Source organism: Zalophus californianus, chromosome 9 (genome assembly GCF_009762305.2).
Source record: "Zalophus californianus isolate mZalCal1 chromosome 9, mZalCal1.pri.v2, whole genome shotgun sequence".
NCBI classification, from domain to species: domain Eukaryota; kingdom Metazoa; phylum Chordata; class Mammalia; order Carnivora; family Otariidae; genus Zalophus; species Zalophus californianus.
The window spans coordinates 14,786,536-14,810,067 of record NC_045603.1 but is presented as its reverse complement, the minus strand read 5'-3'; the positions used below and the strand labels follow the sequence as shown (position 1 = coordinate 14,810,067).

The window sequence follows — 23,532 nt, the reverse complement described above, 5'->3', positions numbered from 1 at the left end:
ATTTAATACCTACCATGTATCCAATATGCTAAATGAATTTCATATATGATCCCAGCTAATTGTCTCAACAACCCCAAGGCTGGAACGGCCAGCTCCATCCCTACTTGCACTGCCCATTCTCTTGCTCTGATTTATCTTTCTCTATAATATTTTTCAGCATACAATATATATTTGCTTGTTGTCTGCCACATACATCCATACACACATGCACACTCAGACACACACACACACACACACACACACACACACTCTAGAATAGGAGTGCCCAACGGTGGCACTATTGACATTTTGGGATGGATCCTTCTTTGCTGTGGGGGTTGTCCTGTGCACTGTGGGACGGTCAGCAGCATCCTTGGTCTCTACCCACTAAGTGCCTATATAGCACTCCCCCAGATTGTGACAACAACAAATATCTTCAGACATTGCCAAATGTCCCTGGGGGCCAAAACTGGTGAGAACCACTGTTCTGGAATATAAGTGCCACAGGGTAGGGACACCAAGTAGTGATTTGGCTGATCTTCCTGCAGTTTGGGGGGAGGGGTTTGTTTCCAAGTATATCCAAGTCAGGATAGACTCTTCCCATCAGGAGGTCACCCGGCTGGGGCCCCCCAAAATGTATCTGCACAACCAGCCTTGATGCGATTTTAGGAGATGGCTAGAAAGGCTTTCAAGGGCAAACTTAGTCATGGCCTAATAATTTGCAGATAGCCTCATCCTTTGGGAGTCTGGGCCTTATATTTAATTCTCAAAGATTATTTTATCCAAAAAATGAAATCTCCCTGAAAATCTCCCTGAAAATGCCAATATTACATAGATCTTAAGTTTAAAAAAAAAATTCTTTTAAAAGTCTTTCTAAATAGATAAAAGTGAATTGGAGAGTTCCTGTCCTGTTTAAAAGTTATGGGGTTGGTGGACAGGCAGCTACACAAGGAATTTTAAAGTTAAAACCTACACTCATGGGGAAACCAAGTATTTAGAGGCTTAGAAAACAGTCATCCATCTCCTATATAGGAAAATTATCATTTTTCCCTTGACAGGGAACTCTGAGAGCTTGGATTCCTACCTCAATATTGCTGCGATTGGACTCTGGCAAAGAGAGGCGGAATCTGAAACAAAAAACAACAAACGTCAACAGGAAAAGTTTAAAGGATGGAAGATTTAAAAACAACCATTTCAACAGAAAGGAAAGGGGATTTTTTTTTAAAGATCCATAAGCCACTATTTTAAAAAACCACACAGCCTGGTAAGGATATAATTCTAGTACATCTTTCCCTCGATATTTGCGGCTTAAGAACCAGAGCTTCCTAGCAGAAGCCTTGGATTTGTAACCAGGATGGGTTCCCCAAGTGCATTTCCTATATGGGACTTACTGTTGGGAACTCGAATGCAGAAGAATCCTTAAGATTCTTAAGATTCTGTTTCTTAAGAAACAGTTTCGGTCTCCAGCCATACCACCCTGAATGTGCCCGGTCTCATCTGATCTCTGGAGCTAAGCAGGATGGGGCTTGCTTAGTACTTGGATGGGAGAATTAGTCTGCAGGTCTTCTTGGTCTGAACTCCCAGAATACACACTTGATTTTTCATACATAGTGATAGTTAAGATGAAGCAGTAGTAATCAACAGGGAGGATCCCTTCTTTTCACAGATGGGGAAACTGAGGTCCAATTAACGGCAGATTTAGGACCAAAACTCAGATCTCTTGATGTCCATCCCAAACCTCCCTTCCACTGTAGGATCTTGCCTCACCTTGCTTTCCCCCTTAGCCTTCCATGGCTCACTTTTGCCCGGGTGTAGAGCCTTACTTCTGCACCAGCCTTCTAATGGCTCTCCCTGTCTCCAGTCTTGGTCTCCAGTCTTGGTCTTCTCCAATCCGTCTTCTACACCATTCCCAGAGTGAGCTATATGACAAGCATGTCTGATGAGGACACACTCCTCTTCAAAATTCTTTAACGGCCTGAGTCCAAGTCACTTACATGGTGCACAAGCCTTTCTGTATTCTGGTGTCCAGTTGCCTGTTTACTCTCACTTCTTTTCATTCTCTACCTTGAATTTATACTCAAGAACCGTGAACTCCTTAGTGCTATGCTGTTTTATTTATTTGTTTATTATTTTATTTTCCTAGGTAGGCTCCACACCTAGCCCATAGCCCAGTGTGGGACTTGAACTCACGACCTTGAGATCAAGACCTGAGCTGAGATCAAGAGTTGGACACTTAACCGACTGAGCCACCTGGGCACCACTATGCTGTTTTATTAATCAGGCACTATATATCTGAGGTTAAAAAAATGTATTGGCTTCAAAACACATAACAAAAAACTCCTGAAAAATTAAAATTAACACATGCCCACAACAAGTAACATTATGGTGACTATTCACTTTAACTCAACTCCACTCATGGTTAAATTTAAATTATATTTAATGTGGAATGCCTTTGAATATATGCAATATATTTGGGGCTGGATTCTCCAAAATTAGAGTGGTCATAAAGATCTTAAAACAACTGTAAAGTATTTCCTTGCATACTCCATGATACTTCTGGCCTCCATGCTTTTTGCTCATGCTGTTCCCTCTTTCTGAAATTGCCCCTCCCCTGTCTTGTTGACTGGTTAACTTCTTTTAACTGTTTAAGATTTAACTCAGGTGTTACCTCTTCCAAGCACCTTTCTATTATTACGTTTAAGGAGCAGGTAGATATTAATAGAAGAGATAAGTTTGCTTATTATCAGCCAATCATGATATTGATCATGTTAATATATGATATTGGCTGATAATAAGCAAACATAAGAGTAAAAACCAGAAAGACAGTTAAACCTGACAAGGGTCAGAGATGGCATTGGTAGCACTGTGGCTCAAACTGAGCTCAGTGGAATGTGAGGACCAGAATCCTTAGGGTATCTTTAAGGGAAGTAAGCTGAGCAATTGAACAAACACTTGAAGGTACTGCTGGAGAAATGGGAGGGGGATTCTTCCCCTTGGCCACACTGCCTTTTATTAAAGATGGGTAACCTACGCCAGTTTGCAAATCCAGGTGGAGCAAAGAGCAAACTCAAGGTCCTTGTTCTGAAAAACACGCAAGCACAACTCTGACCACTAGGTGACGACCGAGTTGTCTTTTGACTTTCATCCTCAAAGGGAGCCCCTAACCTGTTTCTTAAAACACAACTACTAGGAACTAATTTTATTACAGAACCACAGGGTTGTTGGGGAGAAAGGGAGCTCAAGTAGCCCTACCGTGCAGACATATAAGAGTTAGCTTATTTAAAAAGTTTTGGAGAAGGTTTACTGCCCTGATTGAAAACCAGAACAAAAGTACAAACACTTAATCATGTCAAATGATGGTGGGGTCATGATCTGGGTCAATATAACAAATACGGCAATAATGAAGTTCAAGTGGACCAAGGCACGGTCACTCACAGTGCCACTCACTCTTCTAACCCTGTGGCCATAGCAGACATTGAAAATCACACCTTGCACTCAATACTGCATAGTAATTGTTTATCTCTTTGCCCTCTGACTTATGAACTTGACTGAGTCCAGAGCATGGCACATTTAGGCACTTCGTATTCATTCAGTTATCTGTCCAGCAGATACTTATCGAACACCTAATGCATGGCAGCCCTGCAACAGGTGCTGGAGATCACAACTGTGAGTGAAACCAAACACAGCCATGGCTCACATGGAGATTAAAGCCTCGTGAAGGGAGGCACACATTAATCAAATAAGCCCACTGGTGATGGTTCAATGACAGATTGAGATAAGTGAGCTGAAGGAAAGGAAAAGTTCATGGAGGTAAATAAGAGAGGAACCTGATCTAGACTGGCAGGTGCAGGAAGGTTTCCGAGGAAGGGAAATACGTCCTTGAGCTGACCTATGAAGGGTAAGTGAGATTAAAAAGGCAAATTGGGGAAGGAAGAGGGAAGGGTCTGGCAGAGGCTGCAAAGGCCCTGGGGAGGGAATAGAGGCCAGGAAGAGAGCAGCAAGACGATGCTCGAGAGGCAGACAGTGGTGGACCAGGCTGGGTTTCTCGGGCTATGTCAAAATTTTTATATTTATCTTAAGAGCAAGGAATCTATGGAAGGTTTCTAAAAAGGGAGATGATATCTGTTTTGTAAGGATCACTCTGGCTGCAGTATGGAGAAAAGATGGGCAGGCCGAGAGGTTTCCTAGGTGCCCCTTCTATGCCCAGTAATGCTCTAAGCAATGTGAAGAACTTTAGTTATAACCACATTTATGATGGACAGACAAGCTGTCAGTATAGGAAGGAGTTGGAGAACAATACAAAGTAGCATGTCTTCAGTACTCCTTTGTGGGTTTACACTGACTTGCTGCAGGAATTCTAAGAATGTATGAAAAGGTGAAGAAACCAGCGTGGGATGGAGGTAGGTGTGTGTGTGTGTGTAAGATATGGGAGGGGATAAACTGCCCTTTGAGAGAAGCACTCCACCATTTCCCTTAGCACCCGGTTTTTGCCTTTTAATCTGAGTGTTTCTCTTACCAGGCTCTGGACCTGGAAGGTAGAAACCATTGCCTTTCTCTCTACTATCTGCATCAAAAACAGTATAGAGCACATAATAGGTGCTCAAGAAATTCTCATTGAATGGATTATGGATAAATGAGTAAAGGATGGGTGGGGAAGTGTTTATTGGAATTGGGGTCACTTTGAGAGGGAGCCAGTCTAAAGCAGAATGTTCATTTTAGGGAGCTATGAGAGGTAAGATTGGCTTGCTTGGAAGGTAGTCAAATAGCTTGACAACCCCAGGCTGTGCATTTAATCCACGATGAAAGGCTTTTTTTTTTTTTTTTTTAAGAGAGAGAATTTTAGAGCGAGAATGAGCAGGAGGGGCAGAGGGAGAGAAAATCCCAAGCAGATGCCACGCTGAGTGTGGAGCCTGATGTCGGGCTCGATCTCACAACCATGAGGTCAGGACCAGAGCCAAAACCAAGAGCGTCAGACGCCTAATCAACTGTGTCACCCAGGTGCCCCCAATGATGAAAGGTTTTCATGTGAGGAATGTGTTGAGCCCATTCCAATATTAAAGGACCCTCTTGATGAGGAAGAGTTCCCCAGTGTTTTATCTTCATTGCCTTCTGCAGTCTGGAAATTCCCCCAACAAGTCAGGGAGAAGGGGAAGAAGTCATTTGGGGCTTCCTCCTCTGATGGGGGCCTCACACCATGGCATTCCTCTGCCCTGGCTTCCACAGTAGCTCAGAGGGAGGGCGGAGATGGTGGTCAGCCCAGGTGCTAAGCCCAGGCTCTGACGGCCTGTCTAAAGCACTGTTCTGACAGAAACTGAGACCAGTCTTCCCAGGCCTATTTTCCTTTCTGGGTTTCTCTCCAGATGGCTCACATTGGGAAATGCTTATCTGTCCAAGCTGTGAGGAGTAGAGTTGGGTGGTGATTCTGCTTGCAGCCAGCTTTCTTTGCATTCTCTGACGGTGTTGCCTGGGTGGGGTTGTAGGGTGTGTGTGTGTGTGCGCGCGCGCGCGTGTGTGCGTGTGTGCGCGCACGCGCACACACTGATGTTACTGGTGTGGGGTGCAGTTTGGGAGTGTCCAATGCCTCACTCATGGCAATGTCAAAGTTGTTCCAAAGTTCTAAATGGTCCAACAATACTGTATATTTGATTGCCTTGAACTTTGCATGCAATTAAGAAAAAGGGCTAGAATTTAGTCATCTGTATGGTGACCAAAAAAGGGAAAGTGTTGTTTAATTTGGTCTCGGAAATGTCTACTATGTGGATCAACCTGCACTGGGGTTACCTCCCAATAGAACTGTGTTTAGAACAAAAGTCGCAATTGTAGATGGACCAGTATGAATCTGGTTTATGACTTTGAGGGCCAACTCCAAGGCTTTTAAGGCCATCCTGACTTGTCATGTTTCTTGGGATCAATTTCTCCCTCTTATTTGGTTAAAATCTGAGCCCAGAAGAGGGAACGAGAATGAAACTCTATTGCTGGTAGTAACCAGACCTTACCTCGTCTACCCATACAACAGCTCTGTGGATAGGTGCTCTGTTTTGCTGCTGAGGAAACTGAGGTTTAGAGAGGTTGGTTGACTTGCCCAGGGTCACACAGCTAGCAAACGACAGAGGTGGAATCCAAAATCAGATATGCCTGACTATGGGGTTGTGCTCTTAATTAGACATACTCACAGAGGTCACATTGATTACCCGTACTCCCTGCTTCTGCTTTCTTTCTTTTTTCCTTCCCTCCATTTCTCAAGGCAGCTGTGTGGAAAGGGCTGTGTGCTTTTTCCCCTGCAGGTCATCCTCTGCCCGTGGCTTCTCTTCTTCTATCAAATCTTCACATTAAGAAAGGACATGCTGCCTGCTTTAATTTCATGTGACTCCACGCTCATGGGTTTCCTCTTCTGGGCAAGCGTGTTTACTGTCTAAATCTTCTAAGTCTTGGCTGTGTTCCACAACAAAGGCAGTATAATGTCCTAAGTGAGCACTCAAGGCTGTGAAAACTCACCCAGGTTCAAGTTCTGGCTCTGCCATTCAATAGCTCTGTGATGGGAGCAGGTTATTTGACCTCTCTATAAACCGTAAAACAGGGATAATAAGCTACCTCCAGGTCTATTCACTCCAGCTACAGACATTGACTGAAGATCGTGCCAGGTCCTGGAGATACAGGGTTGTGCGCTTTAAATGAAGTAATATATGTGAAGTTCTTGGCACAGGACCAGAAGACACCAAAGGCTCAATAATAAAGTAGTCATAAATAGTAGAACAAAAGGCAATTTCTCTAATAGCCATCATGGAGCGGGACACAGGGGAATGAGGTGTTTCCTGAACAGGGTTTTTCTGTATAGGGGAACTCTTGAAATGATCTTGTATAATTGAATACCTTCTTCCCCTGGATAAGGCCAGCCCCAAATTTTAAATAATAGCCATAGTCAACCTTCTTGAACACTTATCATGCACTTTGCATATATTAACTCATGTATTCCTTACAATTACCCCTGAAGTGGGTTGTATTATAGCCTCATTTTATAGAGAAGGAAATGGAGGCCGAGAGAGGTTAAGTAACTTGCCTGAGACCCCACAGCTAATGAATGGCAGGGCGGGGATCTGAACCAGCTAGTCCTGACTCTAAAGCCTGTGATCTCACTGCCTCTTTAAACTCACCACGCTGGATTCACCTTGATTTCTACATCTCCTGTCTGTGTAGCCAGCCATGAGCAGCTCCAGAAAGAGACACATTCAGGCAGGGGATGTTTAGAAAGGTGTTTTGGGGGGAGGGGGTTAGTATTCTGGGAGCCTAATTTGGAGACCTTCTTTCCCAAGGTTTTCTCAGGGATGCTTCACTGATCTCCACCTCCCTTTACACCTCTCCGCGCCGTGTCTCTCTCTGACCTCACCCAAGACCAAAGCAGGCTGTCCATCTGGAAAAGCAGCACTTGCGGAACCAGGAGTGGAGGCACCAGCTGGGGCAGTCATGTGGGAGGCGGGGCTGCCATTCCTTTGGCACAGCGCTGCTCTTCTGCAGTCTCGCATGGGCCGCCTTGGGACTGAGTGTTGCTTGGCCCATCCGCCTGGCCCCCCATCCTCCTACTGCCCGAGGTCCGCCATAGCACCGCCAGAAGGAGCCACACCAGACTCCATGCAGGTGACCTGTGCAGTGGGACATGGCCTTGCTCAGAAGGGCCCATGCTTGGCTTAATGCCCTGCTGTCTCCATCTTGAAATTCTTCATAAGATTTTGAACAAGGCGCTCCGCATTTTCATTTTGCAGTGGGGCTTGCGAGTTAGGTAGCCGGTCCTGCTCAGACCCCACTAAGGCCTCAGGAAGCCTCCCCAGCATGAGAATCTAAAGGAGACTCCAGGAAGGCAGGAGTCAAAGCATGCTTGTGGGCTGTAGGCAGCCGGAGAATGGATCCACACATTTCTTTGGGTGATGTGAATTGAGCAGGTTGCAATCGTTTTTGCGGTTACTCCCATAAATAAACCTAACGCCCTCTGAACGTGCAGTTTCTTCCCAGGAGAATCGCTGGAGAGAAGAGTCTGCCCGACTTAAGCAGAGAGGTGAACCTGATCTCTCCGCTCCTTAAGGTCTTTCCTACCAGGCGGTCACAAGCCTGAAGCCCCACCCTTATTAAATCCTTCCTTGCATCCTGCCAGTAAACCAGAGCCCTGCTCAAGTGCACATGGGGTTTCTCCCTTCTCAAGAGCTTGCTGCCTCCATCAGCGGCCCTGCCCCGCTTCTCCGCCATCCCTCCAGATTTCCAGCCCCCCTTTCCGATCAGCTGCAGATAGAGGGCTCACCAGTGCTTCCGGAGAGGCTGCTCAGGCAAACTGCATTGCAAATTCTCTCCTTTCCCTTCTGGCCTCGCTCTGATGCTGCCTATCCCTCACCTGTCACCCTCAGCCCCTCTTCCTGCCCTCTGGCTTCCATTCCACGCCCCCCCCCCCGCCCCCCGCCTTCTGGCTTCCATCCTCTCAATTATCAAAACTATCCTCTTCGGGGCGCCTGGGTGGCTCAGTTGGTTAAGCGACTGCCTTCAGCTCAGGTCATGATCCTGGAATCCCGGGATCGAGTCCCACACAGGGCTCCCTGCTCAGCGGGGAGTCTGCTTCTCCCTCTGACCCTCTTCCCTCTCGTGCTCTCTGTCTCTCACTCTCTCTCTCTCTCTCAAATAAATAAATAAAATCTTTAAAACAAAACAAAACAAAACTATCCTCTCCAAGATGACCCATCAAGATTCAGAGTTTCCTCAGCCTTGACCTTGTGGAGGTTGGGCCACATTATGACTTCAGGGGCCCATTTTTGCCTCTGGGAGTCCTTCCTCCATAAAGAAATATTATAAATTATATTTGAAGACTGTGTTGTTATAAAGATAAGTACAATCCCGCCTGGATCGTATTCACTTTTTAATTCTTATTTCAAAATATATTACAACGCTTTCATGGGTCCCTAAAGTATCCGTGGTCTCTAGGCTCTGTACCTGCTGAGACTAATGGAGAAATCAGTCCTGTGTTGCAGAGCTGGGGAAAACGAAATAAAGCCTTCTTGAAATCTTTCCCCTCTGGGAAACCATACTACCTTTTTTGTTGTCGTTCCTTTTATTGGGAAAACAATATAGTTACAAAGAAAATTGTAAGGAGAAAAACGCACTCAATCCCATATCCTCACGGTGCTCTTCAGCTGTGTCCCTCCCTCGTCCAGAGGGAAAGATATTTTGCAGCTGCCTACTGTGTTTATGCAGTTTTGCATTCTGTTTGTCCCATTTAGTATCATTTTATTGAAAGCACCTTCCATGTTTCTGCAATAGTCTTCCTAACCGTTCGGCTGACTTAGGGTGATGACTTACTTTTCCCCTCTGTTGGTTTCCTGTCCTTCCCAGACTCTGCTTTCTCCGGCCTTTTAATAGCCTTTCTTCCTCCTTCTGTGGGTTTCCTCTGGGCCATCTGGTCATTCTGAATATCATCCTCCAGGTAGTTTGATTCATGGCTTCAACTTTCGGCCTCACAGGGCCGAGGAAAACGGGGTTTGCAGACGGTTCTTCTCAATGGCAATTACTGTCGGAAAGTCTACCTACGTGACCTCCCTGATCCCTTTAACAGTGCACGGCATTCACTGGAGAGCCAATGAGGCCAAGGGGCATGGTTTTGTTAAACTCTGTGTTCTAGTAATGGGGTCAGAGTGAGCCTGCAGGTACCTCAGAGATGACCCAGTCCAACCTCAGTATTTTACACGCAAGGAGACTGAGGCACAAAGAGGTTCCCAGACTGGGAACCAGTGACCAGGGATTTGACACTTTGTTCCTCGACCTCAAAGTTTCATGCTCTTTCCTCAAGAGCATGCTTCCCGGAAGTTGTTGAGGAGGATCTTTAATTTATATTACGGTACCATTAGAATGTGAATTTGTTACAGAATTATGTTTACACTTATTTGGCTGCCCATTTTATCCGAACATTATCTAATGGGAGGACAAAAGAAAGGCTCCACCACACAGCTTTTAGTGAAGCCCATACTTTGAAATCATCTGGATCATTACAGGAGGAGTACCTAAGTGATTCATGTTCTATCCAATGGTAACTTCCCCTGTTCTGTTAATATTCGCTTTGTCTTATGGTCTGCTGAATCACTTATTGCTAAGGGTTTCAACAGCCAAATCAGTTAAACTTACCTGTTCAGAGATAATGAGCAGACCAGTCTTTGTCCCAAAATAACCAGGCCAACACTGGTACTAGCAACCTGCAGACAACAAAAGCATTCGTTACTAAGTGGAGTGAATCTGTCTGTTTTGGCCACAGATATAATTTCTTATACTGGAAATACCATAAGCTCCACTTTCCCTCTCATTGTTAGAGATACTGGAAAGAAATAGCTCTGAATATGCTCTCTCGCAGGTAGGGAAACTATAAAGACTTTTTAAGGATCTCCCTGAAATTATTTTTCTATTTTTTTCCTAATCTCTCTTCTCCATGTACTCTGTGTGTGTGTGTGTATGTGTACATGTGTGTGTATGTGTGTGTGTGTATTTCGCTTAGACTCACTATATTAATCCCTTTCCATTGGGTTGCATTTGGCCTTCATCTGCTCAAATAACCTTGAATTCCCATTCTGACCGACTTATTTTGGGGAAAAAAAATAGAAAGTCAGCTATCAATGTACATGCAGCCAAGGGAAGGGCACACAGGAAAGGGAGGAGGGGGAGAGCTATTTTACCACGTAGAGGGTATGAGCACTGGCCTCCCATACTGCCCCCACCCCAGTCTCACCCCGTCCTCACCACTAATTGGCGAATCAGACCTCACACCCCCAGACACTGAGCTGAGCACTGCTAGCCAGTGGCCCGCTGTGGGAACAGGACTGGTGTCCACAGGGTGCCCTCCTGCCCCCGCAGGCCTTACAAAGTCCATGGACACGATGGCTTCAGCAGTCGAGTTCTCGGTCTGGGCAAGGAGCACCATGGAGGCAGGGATGTCCAGGGTGAAGTTACCCGGCTGCAAGCTGATCACAGGGGGCTCTGTTGCCATGACCCGTACCATGAAGGGCTGGGACAAGATGTAGATCTCTGCAATCTGTGATGTTCAGGGAAAGAAGTGGAGACCAGGGAGGTGAGTTGATGAGGGAAATCACACATTTGGGGTGGCCTGGGTGATTAAACCTTACATCATGCAGTCAGAATAGAAACAAAGCTCTGGCAATTTTAACACCATCACCACACACAAGACAAATAATAACAACAGCTGACATTCACTGAACGTATCCGAATTATCTGGTTTAATCTTCACAAAATCCCTGTGGGTGGGTTCTATCAGAATCCCCATTTCACAGCTGAAGACAGTGAGTCCTTTGGTTAAATAATTTCCTTCACTTCCAGGTGAATACATTGAGGAACTGGGATTCAAATCTAGGTCTGTCTGACTCTAGATCCTTGCTCTAAAACCAGGATGCTCAGTGAGCATCTCTCTGTCCTCAAGAGCAAACCTGAGCCTTTCGGGACACTGTCCAATATTCAGGTGCTGTGAAGGCATGACATTAATAGTTGCTTCACTAAAGGCACAAACATAGGCACTATTCCCCCATGTCCCATTGAAGCTTATTATTTCAAATATGTGGTGGAACCTTAGGGAAGGGACAGTTGATTTATTTTGTAAACTTACAATGCCTTTAATAGTAACTTGTTTAGTAAATATTTGTGGCTATTTTATTAAAAGAAAAAAAATCTTGGGGCCCTGGGTGGCACGGTTGGGTGTCCGACTCTTGGTTTTGGCTTAGGTTGTGATCTCAGGGTGGTGAGATCAAGCCCTACATCAGGCTGGTGCTCATCGCGGAGTCTGCTTAAGACTCTCTCTCCCTCTCCCTCTATCCCTACCCCCTGCTCTCTCTCTCTAAAATACATAAATCTTAAAAAAAAAAAAAGAAAGCAAATCTCTTTAGAATGGAAAGATGGACTCAGGTTTGGACCAAAAAGGAACAGAAAAAACCCACAACTCTTCCAGAAGTAATTGCAATGAATCCAGGTACACTATCAAGGAGTCAAACCCTCAGTACTCACCCGGGAGAGCACGTTGCCAAGGCCTTGAGAGTTTTGAACCAAATGGCTGGAAATCTGGAAAATCAAGACCATCATGTCACTGTAAGATTTTTACCTGGGTTCTCTTTTCAGGGAAAACCTAGCTTTCCTTATATTTTTATGAATCATGAAGTTGTTACACCAACAAACAATTAGGGTTTAAAGGTGGCCTATCATTTTATAGCCCAACCATAAGAAATCTGAGGCCCAGAGAAGTAAAGTAACTTGCCCAAGGTCACACAGGAAATACCTTCCTTTTTAGTAAGTGCCTTTTAACCCTAGCAATACTGTGTATGTCGTACATGTTTGATCCATGTGTAACCATCCTACAGTGGTTAACAATAAGTCTTGCATTATTGCCCACCTTTTCAGAGATTACTGAGACAAGGGATGCTTAAGTAATTTATCTTCACAGATGAATGGTTTCCAAATCTGAAGCTAGAACTTTCTAATTCTCGGCAGTCTATGGTAGCTGGTGCTGTCACACCTAGTATTTTGAACCTACGTTTTATAACCACTTGTATAATTAAGATCCATTGAACGAAAAGATTAGTAGGGGATGCTTAATAAAAGTTGTTGGTTGACTGGCTGGAGAGAGTGTTCTCATCATAAAAGGGAGGGGCATGGCAACAGAATCCGTGAGTATGTGTCCTATTACTGGTCATTGTAGATAAATCAGTTGCAATTACCAACAGGAGAAATATTTGTGTTGGCATAACACAAGGCATAATAATAGTAATAATGATAATAAGCAACACTTAACACTTACTCTGTGCTAGGCATTGCTCTGAATGGTTTACATATATTTAAACCTCTCTAATGTCCATATTGACCTCATGAGTATGGAATTATTATCCTCATTTTCTAAATGATGACATTCTGGCACAGAGAAGTTAAATAAATTGAAGATGCCCAAAGTCACAGGTCATAAGTGGTGGAGGGAAGTCTTGGCATTATTTAAGATCAATCTAGAACAGTGGCCCAGTATCCTATACAACTGAAATTAGCAGACCCAGAGACCCAACAACTCCCCAGCTAATAATAGCATTCAGTTCACAATTCCTTTATTCATGTCCTGCTAGGGTTGATAGTCTAAAAAGGCCCAGCAAATAGAAACTATGACATAAAATTCCCATAATGGGCTACTTATAATAAGACTAAATGCTGGTGCTGATTGTTCCATCCATGAATTCTCCTCACCTCTTTCAGAGAGAGAGTGACGTTAAAGGCCCCAGATGTAAAGTAAGCAAAGGATGCAGATTTAAAGAAAAACTCGGAGATTCCAACATAGAGCATAGAGTCATGGCGTTCTGGCAGCGCAAAAGGAACTGGCAAGAAGGGGGGGTCTGTGAGGTTGTCCAGTGGGTAGAATACGCCCTGTGGGAAAACAGAAAGATCGGTGTATCAGGTCAGGACATGGGTGTTCAGCACTACGTAGGTGGATCTGCTCATGTCAGAATCAGGAAAATAGAATCCAGAAACTCAGGAGGGATTAAAAGACGACAGGGCCTTCTGACTCCTTGACCAGGGACTATGGTTTTGCAGCTCTGATGAGTTCTTGAGCATATGTAGACGTGTCTGTCCACCCTGGGGTGTAACTTCTCAGAAGGCAGGTGCATTTTAACTGGACACACAGCTCTGCATAGTTCCCAAGGTGCCATGTAGAGATGCCAAACCCTTGATCTTCAAATTCTGTGGCGGCTGAGCATCTGTGTTGCTCTCAGTCACTAGAGGGTGTTATTACAAAATGGTGTCTTGAGTAATATTTAACTGATTTGAAAGACTCTAAGTGATTGAAATATAAGTCAGGGACACCTGGGTGGCTCAGTAGGTTAAGTGTCTGCCTTTGGCTCGGGTCATGTTTCCAGAGTCCTGGGATTGAGCCCTGCAGTGGGCTCCCTGCTCAGCGGGAAGTCTGCTTCTCTCTCTCACCCTCTGCACCCCCACTCCACAGCTCATGTACATTCTCTCTTTCAAATAAATAAATAAATAAAATCTTCTTTAAAAAAAAGAAATATAAGTCAATAAAAAAACAATGATAATAACTTTGGGGCAAAACTAAACGTAAAGACAATTAATCTCTTTTCCAGAATTAGTGAACACCATTTTCATGTGAAAATGGCCCTGACCGAGGTCAACAGCCCTCCGTTAAACTGGCTAATCTGACAGGAACAGGAGTATCGATATGTACAATCTACTGATGTGTTAAGTTCTAATACATGCAGAGCCATGCTACCTCTTAGCCTCAGACCTATCCCCAGAGACACAGTTATCATGATACTTTCCTTGAGGAAGGCAGTCATATGTTGGGCAAATCCAAACCATCCTTTACCAATCAAGAAAATGTTGAAGGGTCTTTTGAAAGAGTATAAGCATGAGGGAATTGCTTGAAAGGACATTAAATTATTTGAAGGGTATGTAGTGATTTCCTTCTGCATCTAATATTTGTTCTTCGAATACTGACTGTTGATAGCCAGGATGAGAATTTGGTGATGATAAAGTTACCTTCAAATTCAGCTCCATATAATTCTCAGTGATTTCTGGAGAACTGATTAGGGAATAATCCAGCAGAGTATAGTTGTCAATCTTGGTTAAAACTAAATAACAAACAAATAAAAATGAAAATTTATATTTATTAAAGGCATAGTATAGCTTCTGACTATTATCTATGCAGAGAAATATAATTTAATTCTCTGTTATTTAAAATAACAATTACTCTTATTTTATAAATAATACACTTTTCAAAACCCGGGATAAGTAGATAAGTCAAAAGAAGAAATTAAAAACCCTTCTTAATCACATTATACTGAGGGAAACATCAATAACCTTTTGTTGTATAGCCTTTTATGTATAGACAAACACACACACAAACACAATTCATATCTACTTTTTTAAAAAGAAAATTAGACAAACAAAACTCACATATTAATATTAAACTACATATATTAGGTTGGTGTAATGACACACTTTCAAGTTCTATGTTATAGCCTTCTATATAGTTAGAGTTTTAATTTTTTTTAAAGATTTTATTTGTTTTATTTATTTATTTTTAAAGATTTTATTTATTTATTTGAGAGAGAGAATGAGAGAGAGAGAGCACATGAGAGGGGAGAGGGTCAGAGGGAGAAGCAGACTCCCCGCTGAGCAGGGAGCCCGATACGGGACTCGATCCCGGGACTCCAGGATCATGACCTGAGCCGAAGGCAGTCGCTTAACCAACTGAGTCACCCAGGAGCCCCTAGAGTTTTAATTTTTTACAATGAGTATGTATTACTGTTGTAATTAGAAATAGTTTTTATTTTTTATTTATTTTTAAAGATTTTATTTATTTATTTGACAGAGAGAGACACAGCGAGAGAGGGAACACAAGCAGGGGGAGTGGGAGAGGGAGTAGCAGGCTTCCCACCAAGCAAGGAGCCCAACGTGGGGATCAATCCCAGGACCCTGAGATCATGACCTGAGCCGAAGGCAGATGCTTAACAATTGAGCCACCCAGGCGCCCCAGAAATAATTTTTAGAAAGAAATGTTGAGAGAGACAGACAGGAATAAAATTCCCTAAGTTAAATAGGCCAAGAAAATTCTCATGCACAGTCTATTAATTCAATTCTTTTCAGAACACAGCAGGAGGCCAGGGGCCCGGGGGACAGTAGACAGGGTTGGCAGGAAGCATGATTTCAGAGTCTGAGGCAGGTTGTACATGCAGGGGTGCAGTGGCTCAGGAGTCCGACCCGGCCTGGGAAAGCTGCTTTCTCGACCAGCACCATGTGTTCTGTGATATGAAGACCTCCCCCCTCTTCCAGAGCAAAGCATCTGAGTAGCACACCTTCTCCTCTTGCACGCCATGCTTGGGTTATTCCACAGATGGTGATAAGAAACAAGAAGAGATGAAGGGACTTGCCCAGGTGAGGGAACGATACTGCCCCATGTCACTATAGTTTTTAAAATGCTTTCAAATTCAGTTTGAACAGATCCCATCACCACGCTGTGAGGGGAGCAGGACTGCGCCCGTTTTATAGGTGAGTGAGGGAGGCTCCCACAGGTAGAGAAACTTGCCCATGACAACCTAGAACTCAGGAGTCCTTGACCAGTTCTTTCCTTACTACGTCTTTCTCTTTCCCTACCTCCCCAATCTGTTCTTTTTTCATCTATCTATACCCAGCCCAATCCACTTGTCCGGGCACTGTGCAACCCTTCATTGACCCAATATTCATTCACCTAGTGTGGGTTAGGCACTGTGCCTGGTGCTGGGGACAGAGTCCAAGGCCCTGTGCTTGTGGGACTCACAGCCTGAAGGAAGAATCAGACATATGAACAGGAAATTATAATACAGTGTAATAAGAGTAGGTCTAAAACTGAGCTCCTGATGGTTCTTCTACAGTCTTACAGTCTTCCTCATCTTGGTAAGTGGTAATTCCATTCTTCCAACTTTCTAGTTGCTCTGGTGAAAACCTGGAGTCATCCTAGATTTCCTTCATGACCCACATTCAGTGTGTCAGCAAATAACACTGTCTCTCCCTTCAAGGTCCATCCAGAACCTGAGCATGTCTTGCCATCTCCATCACTCCATCCAGGCCAACTGCCATCACTTGCTCACACAGGTCATTGCAGTAGCCTCTTATGTGGTCTCCCTGCTTCTACCCTTGCCCCCTTTCAGTCTATTATTAATGGATGGAAGCCAGACTGATCTCCTTACAACGTAAGTCAGATCATGCAAGCCTTGCTCAGAACTCTCTGAAGACTTCTCTTCTCAGACTAAGAGCCAGCCTTCGTATTGACCTGCAGAGCCCTGAAGATCTGACCGTTGCTTTCCTCCTCCCTGACCTCATCTCCGCCTGCCTTCCCCCTCACACCCTCTGCTCCCAGGAAGCCCTCCTCATAGTCCCTCCAATATACTTGGCATGTTCCCACATGGGCCTCTGAGCTTGCGGTTTCCTGTACCTGGAGCGTTCTTCGTCCAGATCTAGGAGTGCCCCTCGCCCTATTCCATTCAAGTTCTTACTGGAATGTCACCTGCTCAGTGGTGCCTTTCCTGGCCATCCTTTTTTAACAGAAACACCTCCCCAGCTTCTTCTCTACTTTATCTTTCTTCTTACCACTTATCACATCAGTATCACAGATTTTACTTATTATCTTGCTTGCTGTCTGTCTCCTCTGACTAGTCCCATGAAGGCAGAGATTTCTGTCTCCTGGGCTTACTGCTGCATTCCCAGCACCAAGCCTCTTACAGGTTGTCAGCACACCTTAGGTGAATGAATGCATGGAATGGGAAGAGAGAGAGACATTCAAAGTATCAGGTGAGCACAGAGGAGGCAAAACTTTGGGGTGCAGACTATGAGGTAAGACTTCCTGGATGAGACTATGCCTGACCTGAGTCTTAAAAGATAATGAGGAGTGGACAGGACAAGGCATGGCTCAGGGGTAGGGAGTGGAAGGGACTGGACCCTTCAGGGCTTAGCACAGTGCTGGTGAAGAAATAGGTATTCAGTAAGTATCTATTAAATGAATAAATGGGTGGAGGAGAGGGGAAGCTCTTCTAGGCAGGGAGGGCAGCATGAGCCAAGCAAGGGGTGTGAGGCCAGCAGAAGCAGTTTCACTGCTGGGGCAGGGAAAAGTGCCAGATGAGGCCAAGAGAGGTGAGTTGAGCCAGAGCATGGCGGGCAGGTCTTGTAGTCCATGAGAAAGCATTTGGGCTTGATCCTGAGGCAGCAAGGAGCCACTGAAGGGGTTAGAACAGGGGCAGGAAGGGGCTAACTTGCTTGAGATTAGCATGAATCATCCCGAAGAGGATAGATTTAGTACCAGAGCTGATGTTTCCCATGGCTCTAGTTTGCAGAGAGTAGAGCCAGCAGAAGAGCTGGGCTACCTCACATTGAAAAGCAAACCTAGAGAGCACCAGAGTTCGAAGGCGGGAAGAGAACCATCCTGAAGGGGCAGTTCTAGGACTCACCTTCTAGCATGCTGAGATTGGCATTCAGGGCTTCCACCTCACTCATGATAATGGGACAGAGCTGGCCATAAAAAGAATTTCAAAAAATTGCAGGTTATCACATTGCACTTGAAACCTCTATTTAGGGGCCTAGACCCTGCAAACAAAGGCCTTCTGGTTAGGAGCCATTCTGCCTTTGGTCACCAGGACTTTATCTGAAATTTGTCGATGCCTATGGGCCCCCATGTTCTATACGTATGGGTGGTGTGTCATTGAATGCTGGCTAAACTTCAGGGCAACCGGGACTACACCCAGTTAGCCCCATGAAAGAATGAGCCCTCGGCTTCTCTTTCTGTGGTGTGACAGGACACGTGCCCGGTGCATCTGGTGTGGTCACCCCTGAGGACCCGCTGCTGGGCCTTTGCCGGCTGGGGACACGACTGCCTCCCGCCTCCTCTGTAGTGGCACCATGCTCTGCTGGAGGAGGTGCAAGCCGGGCCTTCGCTCTCCCACTCGGCTGCCTTGAGCGTCCAGTAGTCAGGCATCTGTTTAGAGTAGAACCCCTTTCGGAGTTAGAAAAGCAACCTTGACTTGGACTCGAGCTTGTCTGTAGGAAGGAGGAGGCATGCCGATGTGGGTGGGCCGCCGTGTGCCAGGCGTGTGCTAAGCACTCGGCGTGGCGGTTACTAGCAGAGGCTTGGGATCCTGGCCGCCTCGGGTTGACTTGGCACGTGACTCGTACTCTGTTCTCAGTTTCCTCATTTGCAACATGAGGAAGAGAACTGTACCCACTTCATCATGTTGTTGTGAGTAGAAATAGAAGTAATCCATGTAAAATTGCCTGCGCAGAGCAAGCATTCAGTAAACGTCAGCTGTCTGTTTTAACCCCATTTTGGTCTCACGACGGTGCTGAGAGGTGGGCACCACTGTCCCCCCTTCACTGATGGGAAAACTGAAGCTTAGAGAACTTTAGCGAGTTGCCAGGAGTCACATAACCAGGACTTAGCATAGATAGTTGTGGTCTGAGCACTCTTTTCTGTTTTCCCGTGGCATAGAGGGAATACTCGAAGCAAAGCGTCCACGGTCTCTTAGTTCTATACACACTCCCAGCAAACTTAGCTAGTGGCTTCCTGTCAGAGCCCAGAGAACCACGCCTGGTTTCCAGCAGCGGAGCGATGGCGAGTGTGGGGCCCCCGAGCCGACAGTGCTTTCCCTGTCATCCTCTGACACGCAGGTGCACTGGCCCTCAGCACCTGCCAGGTGAGGATGGAGAAAGCCCGTGCAGCCTTGCAGTCCCCCGACCAGCCGGGCAACCTTCTCGGACAAGCTGCTGAGTGTGTTTGCGTGTTGATTTCCTCACTGACGTTCCTCAAGCACCTACTGCCTGCCAAGCATGAGGGGGACGGAGGCTTCCAGATACTGTTCTTGCCCTTTCATTCCCACTCCTCCTCATCTTTCTCCTGTCCCCCCCCCCCCCAGATATGGGTAAGGCATCCAGCGATGGTCTGGCCTGGACTGGAAAGAGGGCACACAGCCAAATCCATCTCTCCCCTTCCTCAAACGCTGATTTCTGGAATTGAGACACTTGTAACTTTGGAAGCTATCTTAACTTATACTGTTTCTGGAAACATCCTTTCTTCTCCCCCATTTCTTACCTATCAAAATCGTATTTATACTTCAAGGCCCAGTTCAGGTCCTACATCCTCTAAAAAATATCCCTTTTGGGTTATTTCAGGCCCTTTGGATTGAATCTTTCCATTTCTCTCAACCCCTTCGGTTCAGTCTAATGATCCTGTAATTATGCATTAAATTCAAATACTCATTCAGTTATTGTTCCACAAGCCTGAGTTGGGTTTCCCTAAAAAGATAATAAGTTTATTCCTATTTTATATCCCCAACAGCCTGCAGCCTCGTGCTGGGCATGCAGTAGGTACGCAATAAACTCTTGTTGGTTGTTTGCCCATCCTGTGCTGAGCACTTGAGGTAGGGAATGCTCTTTCATTCATCTCTGCGTCCCCAGCACTTAGCACAATGTTTGGCACAGGGTAGGCACTTGCAAAACTTAGTAAGTTGCAAAGGATAATGTGTGTGAAAGTGCCTTGGATGATGCCTAGCATACAACAGGTGCTCAATAAATGTTTATTGACTAAGAACTAGGGAAAGCATGGCAGAACTGCTGAGACCAGTCGTGAGACCAAAATGGGGTTAAAACAGACAGCTGACGTTTACTGTGGTTGCGTCACTTCTAAAGACTTACCATTTCATTTAAGTTCTTTAAAATGGGTTTCTCCATGGGCTCAGCAAAGGAGTTGTACAGGACACTGAGGGAAAAAAGAGAAAGAAACGGGCTTATTCAGGAACTGTATCTGCCAGTCGTGAACCTCCTCAGGCCCTGCCGGAGAATCCAGCCCCAGACCAGCAACTGCCCAGCGTGGCGCTACCACTCACCTGAGTTCTCCGGAAAATGACACATGGGCGTGGCTCACTTGGGCGTAACAGCGTTGGAGCTTCAGGATCGGGTGACCAAAGTCATTCCGGGCCAGGACAACGATACCGGTGAAGTAGACCCCAGAGAGAAACAGATCAGCTCCACCTGCATCTTCACTGTTGAGAGGAAAAAGTGCAAGGTTACTGAGGCCTGGGCAGGGTTGAGATGGATCATTTCTCTGACTACCCACAGCCTCTAAGCTCCTGGAGGGCAGGAACTCTGTCACCTCTGGATTTCTGGCACCAACAAGAGGTTAGGAACAGAGTAGGTGCTGAGCGTTTACCAGACAAATGAAGCAATGAGTATGTGGCTAGGTGACAGCTTTAGCTTAGCATTTTTATCCTGAGTGCTCTGGCCCCCATAGTGGCTGAGCATGTATTAAGCACCAATCATATATGATGCTTATGTGGAGAGAGAACATGGGGTAGCCTTATTTAGGATGGGCACAGATGGGGACGGGACACTTAGATGCAGTCTGTGAACTCTTTGGGTACTGGACTGTGTGTTGTTTGTCTCCACACCCCCAGGATGAGCACATAGTGTAAGCACTTAATTGTGGCTGATGAGTCAGCAAAGAAATGAATACCTGAATCTGTGTTATTTATGGGAGAATATATCATTTCTCTACAGTGTACAGGTCTGGAGTTCTTGAGATGGGGATAAATGGTACTTGGCTGGCACTCAATAAATGGTTGTTGAATGACCAAGTGGATGAGTGGATGTGCCTTCTGGGGAACCAACTGAGGCAGACCTAAACTTTACACCGAGGACAGTGACTTGCACGTAGTAGGTGGTCTGTAAGTGTGACTTGAATTTGATCCCTCATTTCTCTAGGAGGGTGCAAAAGCCTTTTGGTAGGGAGAGAATTGGGCTCCAACTGACTATTATCCTCTAATCTCCTTGTGAGGTAGGAAGGCCCATTTCCTATCAGTTGCCCCTGAGGATGGGGAAGTATGTGGAATGGCCCAAGATCATACAGTGACTCACTGAAGGTCTAAAATGTTGAGCACCTGTCGGTTCCTCCAACAGTCAGGGACTTCCAGCTCTTAGGAAATCTTAAATGACATTTTGCTCTGCCTTTAAGGGAAGGATGCTTTTCAGCCCTCCTCCCCCCTCCTGCCCACCCCCCAGCAGAGATATCCTGATTTAAATCTCTCCTGGAAAAAAGTACTCTCGAGAAAGACTGTTAGTGGCTGAGGGAAAGAAGCCTAATGTCAAAAACATCAGCAAATTTATGGACTTTCAATTTTGGTTCCATTTCTCCCCAGAAGAGCCGCAGACAGCACTGAGTGGAATACTCACAAGAGCGGAGACTTGATTTCCCAGTCGGTGCTGATGTTGGCAGTGCCGTGGTTGGTCAGGGCCTTGATTCCCACCCCAGGCACAAAGGCTAATGACGTATTTGGAAATGAAAAGGCATTGATTTTTATGCTGTAAAACAAGAAACAGAGAGGTTAGCACATGTCTTCTAGCACATCTCTAAGTAAGGCAAAATCAGAAAGGAGGTTTGTGGAACTCCCGAAGGCAGCTGTGAATTCCTGTGGAGGAAGGAACCTCAGGTCTGAGGTGCTGCCTCTGGGCACTGCCTTTTTTTTTTTTTTTTTTGAACTCACGACCCTGAGATCAAGACCTGAGCTGAGATCAGGAGTCGGACGCTTAACTGACTGAGCCACCCAGGCACCTCCGGGCACTGCCTTCTAATGCCCCTTTAACCCTTACCAAGAACCCCTTGGTGTCTGATTGAGGGGGAAATGAGCAAGTATAGAAACAGATTTGAAAATAATCAATTTTTCTAGTTTCATTAAAGACAGTATGAGGTACAACACTGCCATCATGATTTTTCCCTTCAGCTGTTCCAGTGCTTCTCAATGGGGGGGGGGCGGATATTAGTATTTTGGATATGACAACTGTTTTGTGTACAGGGCTGCTACACACATTGCAGGGTACCTGGTGGTATGTACCACTAAATGCCAGCAGTGCCCCTCCCCCCATCATTGGGACAATCGCAAGGGTACCTTCCTTCTATTCTCAGATGCCCGCTATGTGGACAGTATCTTCCCTACTTTAGAAACTTAGAGTATTAATTTCCCCTAGGATTATCTGAGCTGTCAACAGGTAGGTAGGAGGCAATGGGCTGCCTGTAATTCTTATAGGTAGATGGCTCATGTATTGAGTGATTACTCCCTGCCAGGCACTGTGGTGAGCACTTTACATGCATTAGATCATTTTAATCCTCACAATAATCCCATGAGGTTGTTGCTGGTTTTGCAATCTGCAATTCATAGATGAGAAGATAAGGAACGTGGTTGAAGTCATATATAAGTGGTAGAACCAGACCTGGAGCCCTCCTCAATCTGTCTTCAGACTGTGTTCTTAGCCAGTAGGCTATGCCACTTCATGTATTGTGCAAGGGGCACTTGACTTAGAGCTGAGTTTTGTGCTAGCCATGCAACCTTGGGTATGATACTTAACCTCTTTCAGTCGCTCAAAGGGAGGGTTACTCATGGGCAGGTTGAGAAGACAAAATGAGATCACCTGCGTATAACTGTGGCACGGGAGAAAGGCATTGTTATGAACTAAGATTAAGAAAAACGTAAAACGTAAATGTGATAGCTGATAACAAATGCTTATTTACTATTTCTTCTATTTTGCATCCTTTCCTACATGTTTTTGTCATACATCCTGAGTCCCACTGTGGGAAGAAGATGGTAGAGGTTCATTTAACAGATCTTAGAAATATTTTCAGTTTGATACATATAGGTCTAATGCATTCCTTGTATTTAAGCTATGGATGTATCATTAAAGAAAATCATTTCTTTGTTGCTGGACATCTAGGTCGTTTCCAGTTATTCCTGTATTATAAACAATGCCACACTGAACATCCTCATATATGCTGTTTATGTGTATGTCCTTCTAGTGAGGATGCTGAGAAGTGGGATTCGTAGGCCAAAGGGCATGCATTAAAAAAACAAAGTCCTTGTAAATAACTTTCTGAAATGGAACCGTCCAATAGAAATAGAACATGAGCCACATACATAATTAAAAAATTTCTAGTGACCACATTTAAAAAAGGGAAAAGAAACAGGTGAG

General features: G+C 45.2%; 2 protein-coding genes across 5 annotated transcripts in view; one reads left to right on the top strand and one right to left on the bottom strand.

The window, feature by feature from the left end:
• FBXO7 (F-box protein 7) overlaps positions 1 to 23,532 on the top strand; it is a 75,698-nt gene that overhangs the window by 5,739 nt on the left and 46,427 nt on the right. The gene's annotated exons all lie outside the window — the stretch shown is intronic.
• Positions 1 to 23,532, bottom strand: part of BPIFC (BPI fold containing family C) — a 41,916-nt gene that overhangs the window by 4,306 nt on the left and 14,078 nt on the right. For all 3 annotated transcript variants that reach the window (XM_027592464.2, XM_027592466.2, XM_027592465.2), the window contains exons 5-14: positions 21,745 to 21,873; positions 20,403 to 20,558; positions 20,212 to 20,275; positions 17,976 to 18,036; positions 14,533 to 14,624; positions 13,228 to 13,404; positions 12,010 to 12,063; positions 10,859 to 11,029; positions 10,132 to 10,199; positions 1,064 to 1,106 (exon numbers count right to left, since the gene is read on the bottom strand). In XM_027592464.2, the coding sequence (XP_027448265.1) occupies positions 1,064 to 1,106; positions 10,132 to 10,199; positions 10,859 to 11,029; positions 12,010 to 12,063; positions 13,228 to 13,404; positions 14,533 to 14,624; positions 17,976 to 18,036; positions 20,212 to 20,275; positions 20,403 to 20,558; positions 21,745 to 21,873 (1,015 nt within the window). The remainder of the gene's footprint in view (positions 1 to 1,063; positions 1,107 to 10,131; positions 10,200 to 10,858; positions 11,030 to 12,009; positions 12,064 to 13,227; positions 13,405 to 14,532; positions 14,625 to 17,975; positions 18,037 to 20,211; positions 20,276 to 20,402; positions 20,559 to 21,744; positions 21,874 to 23,532) is intronic.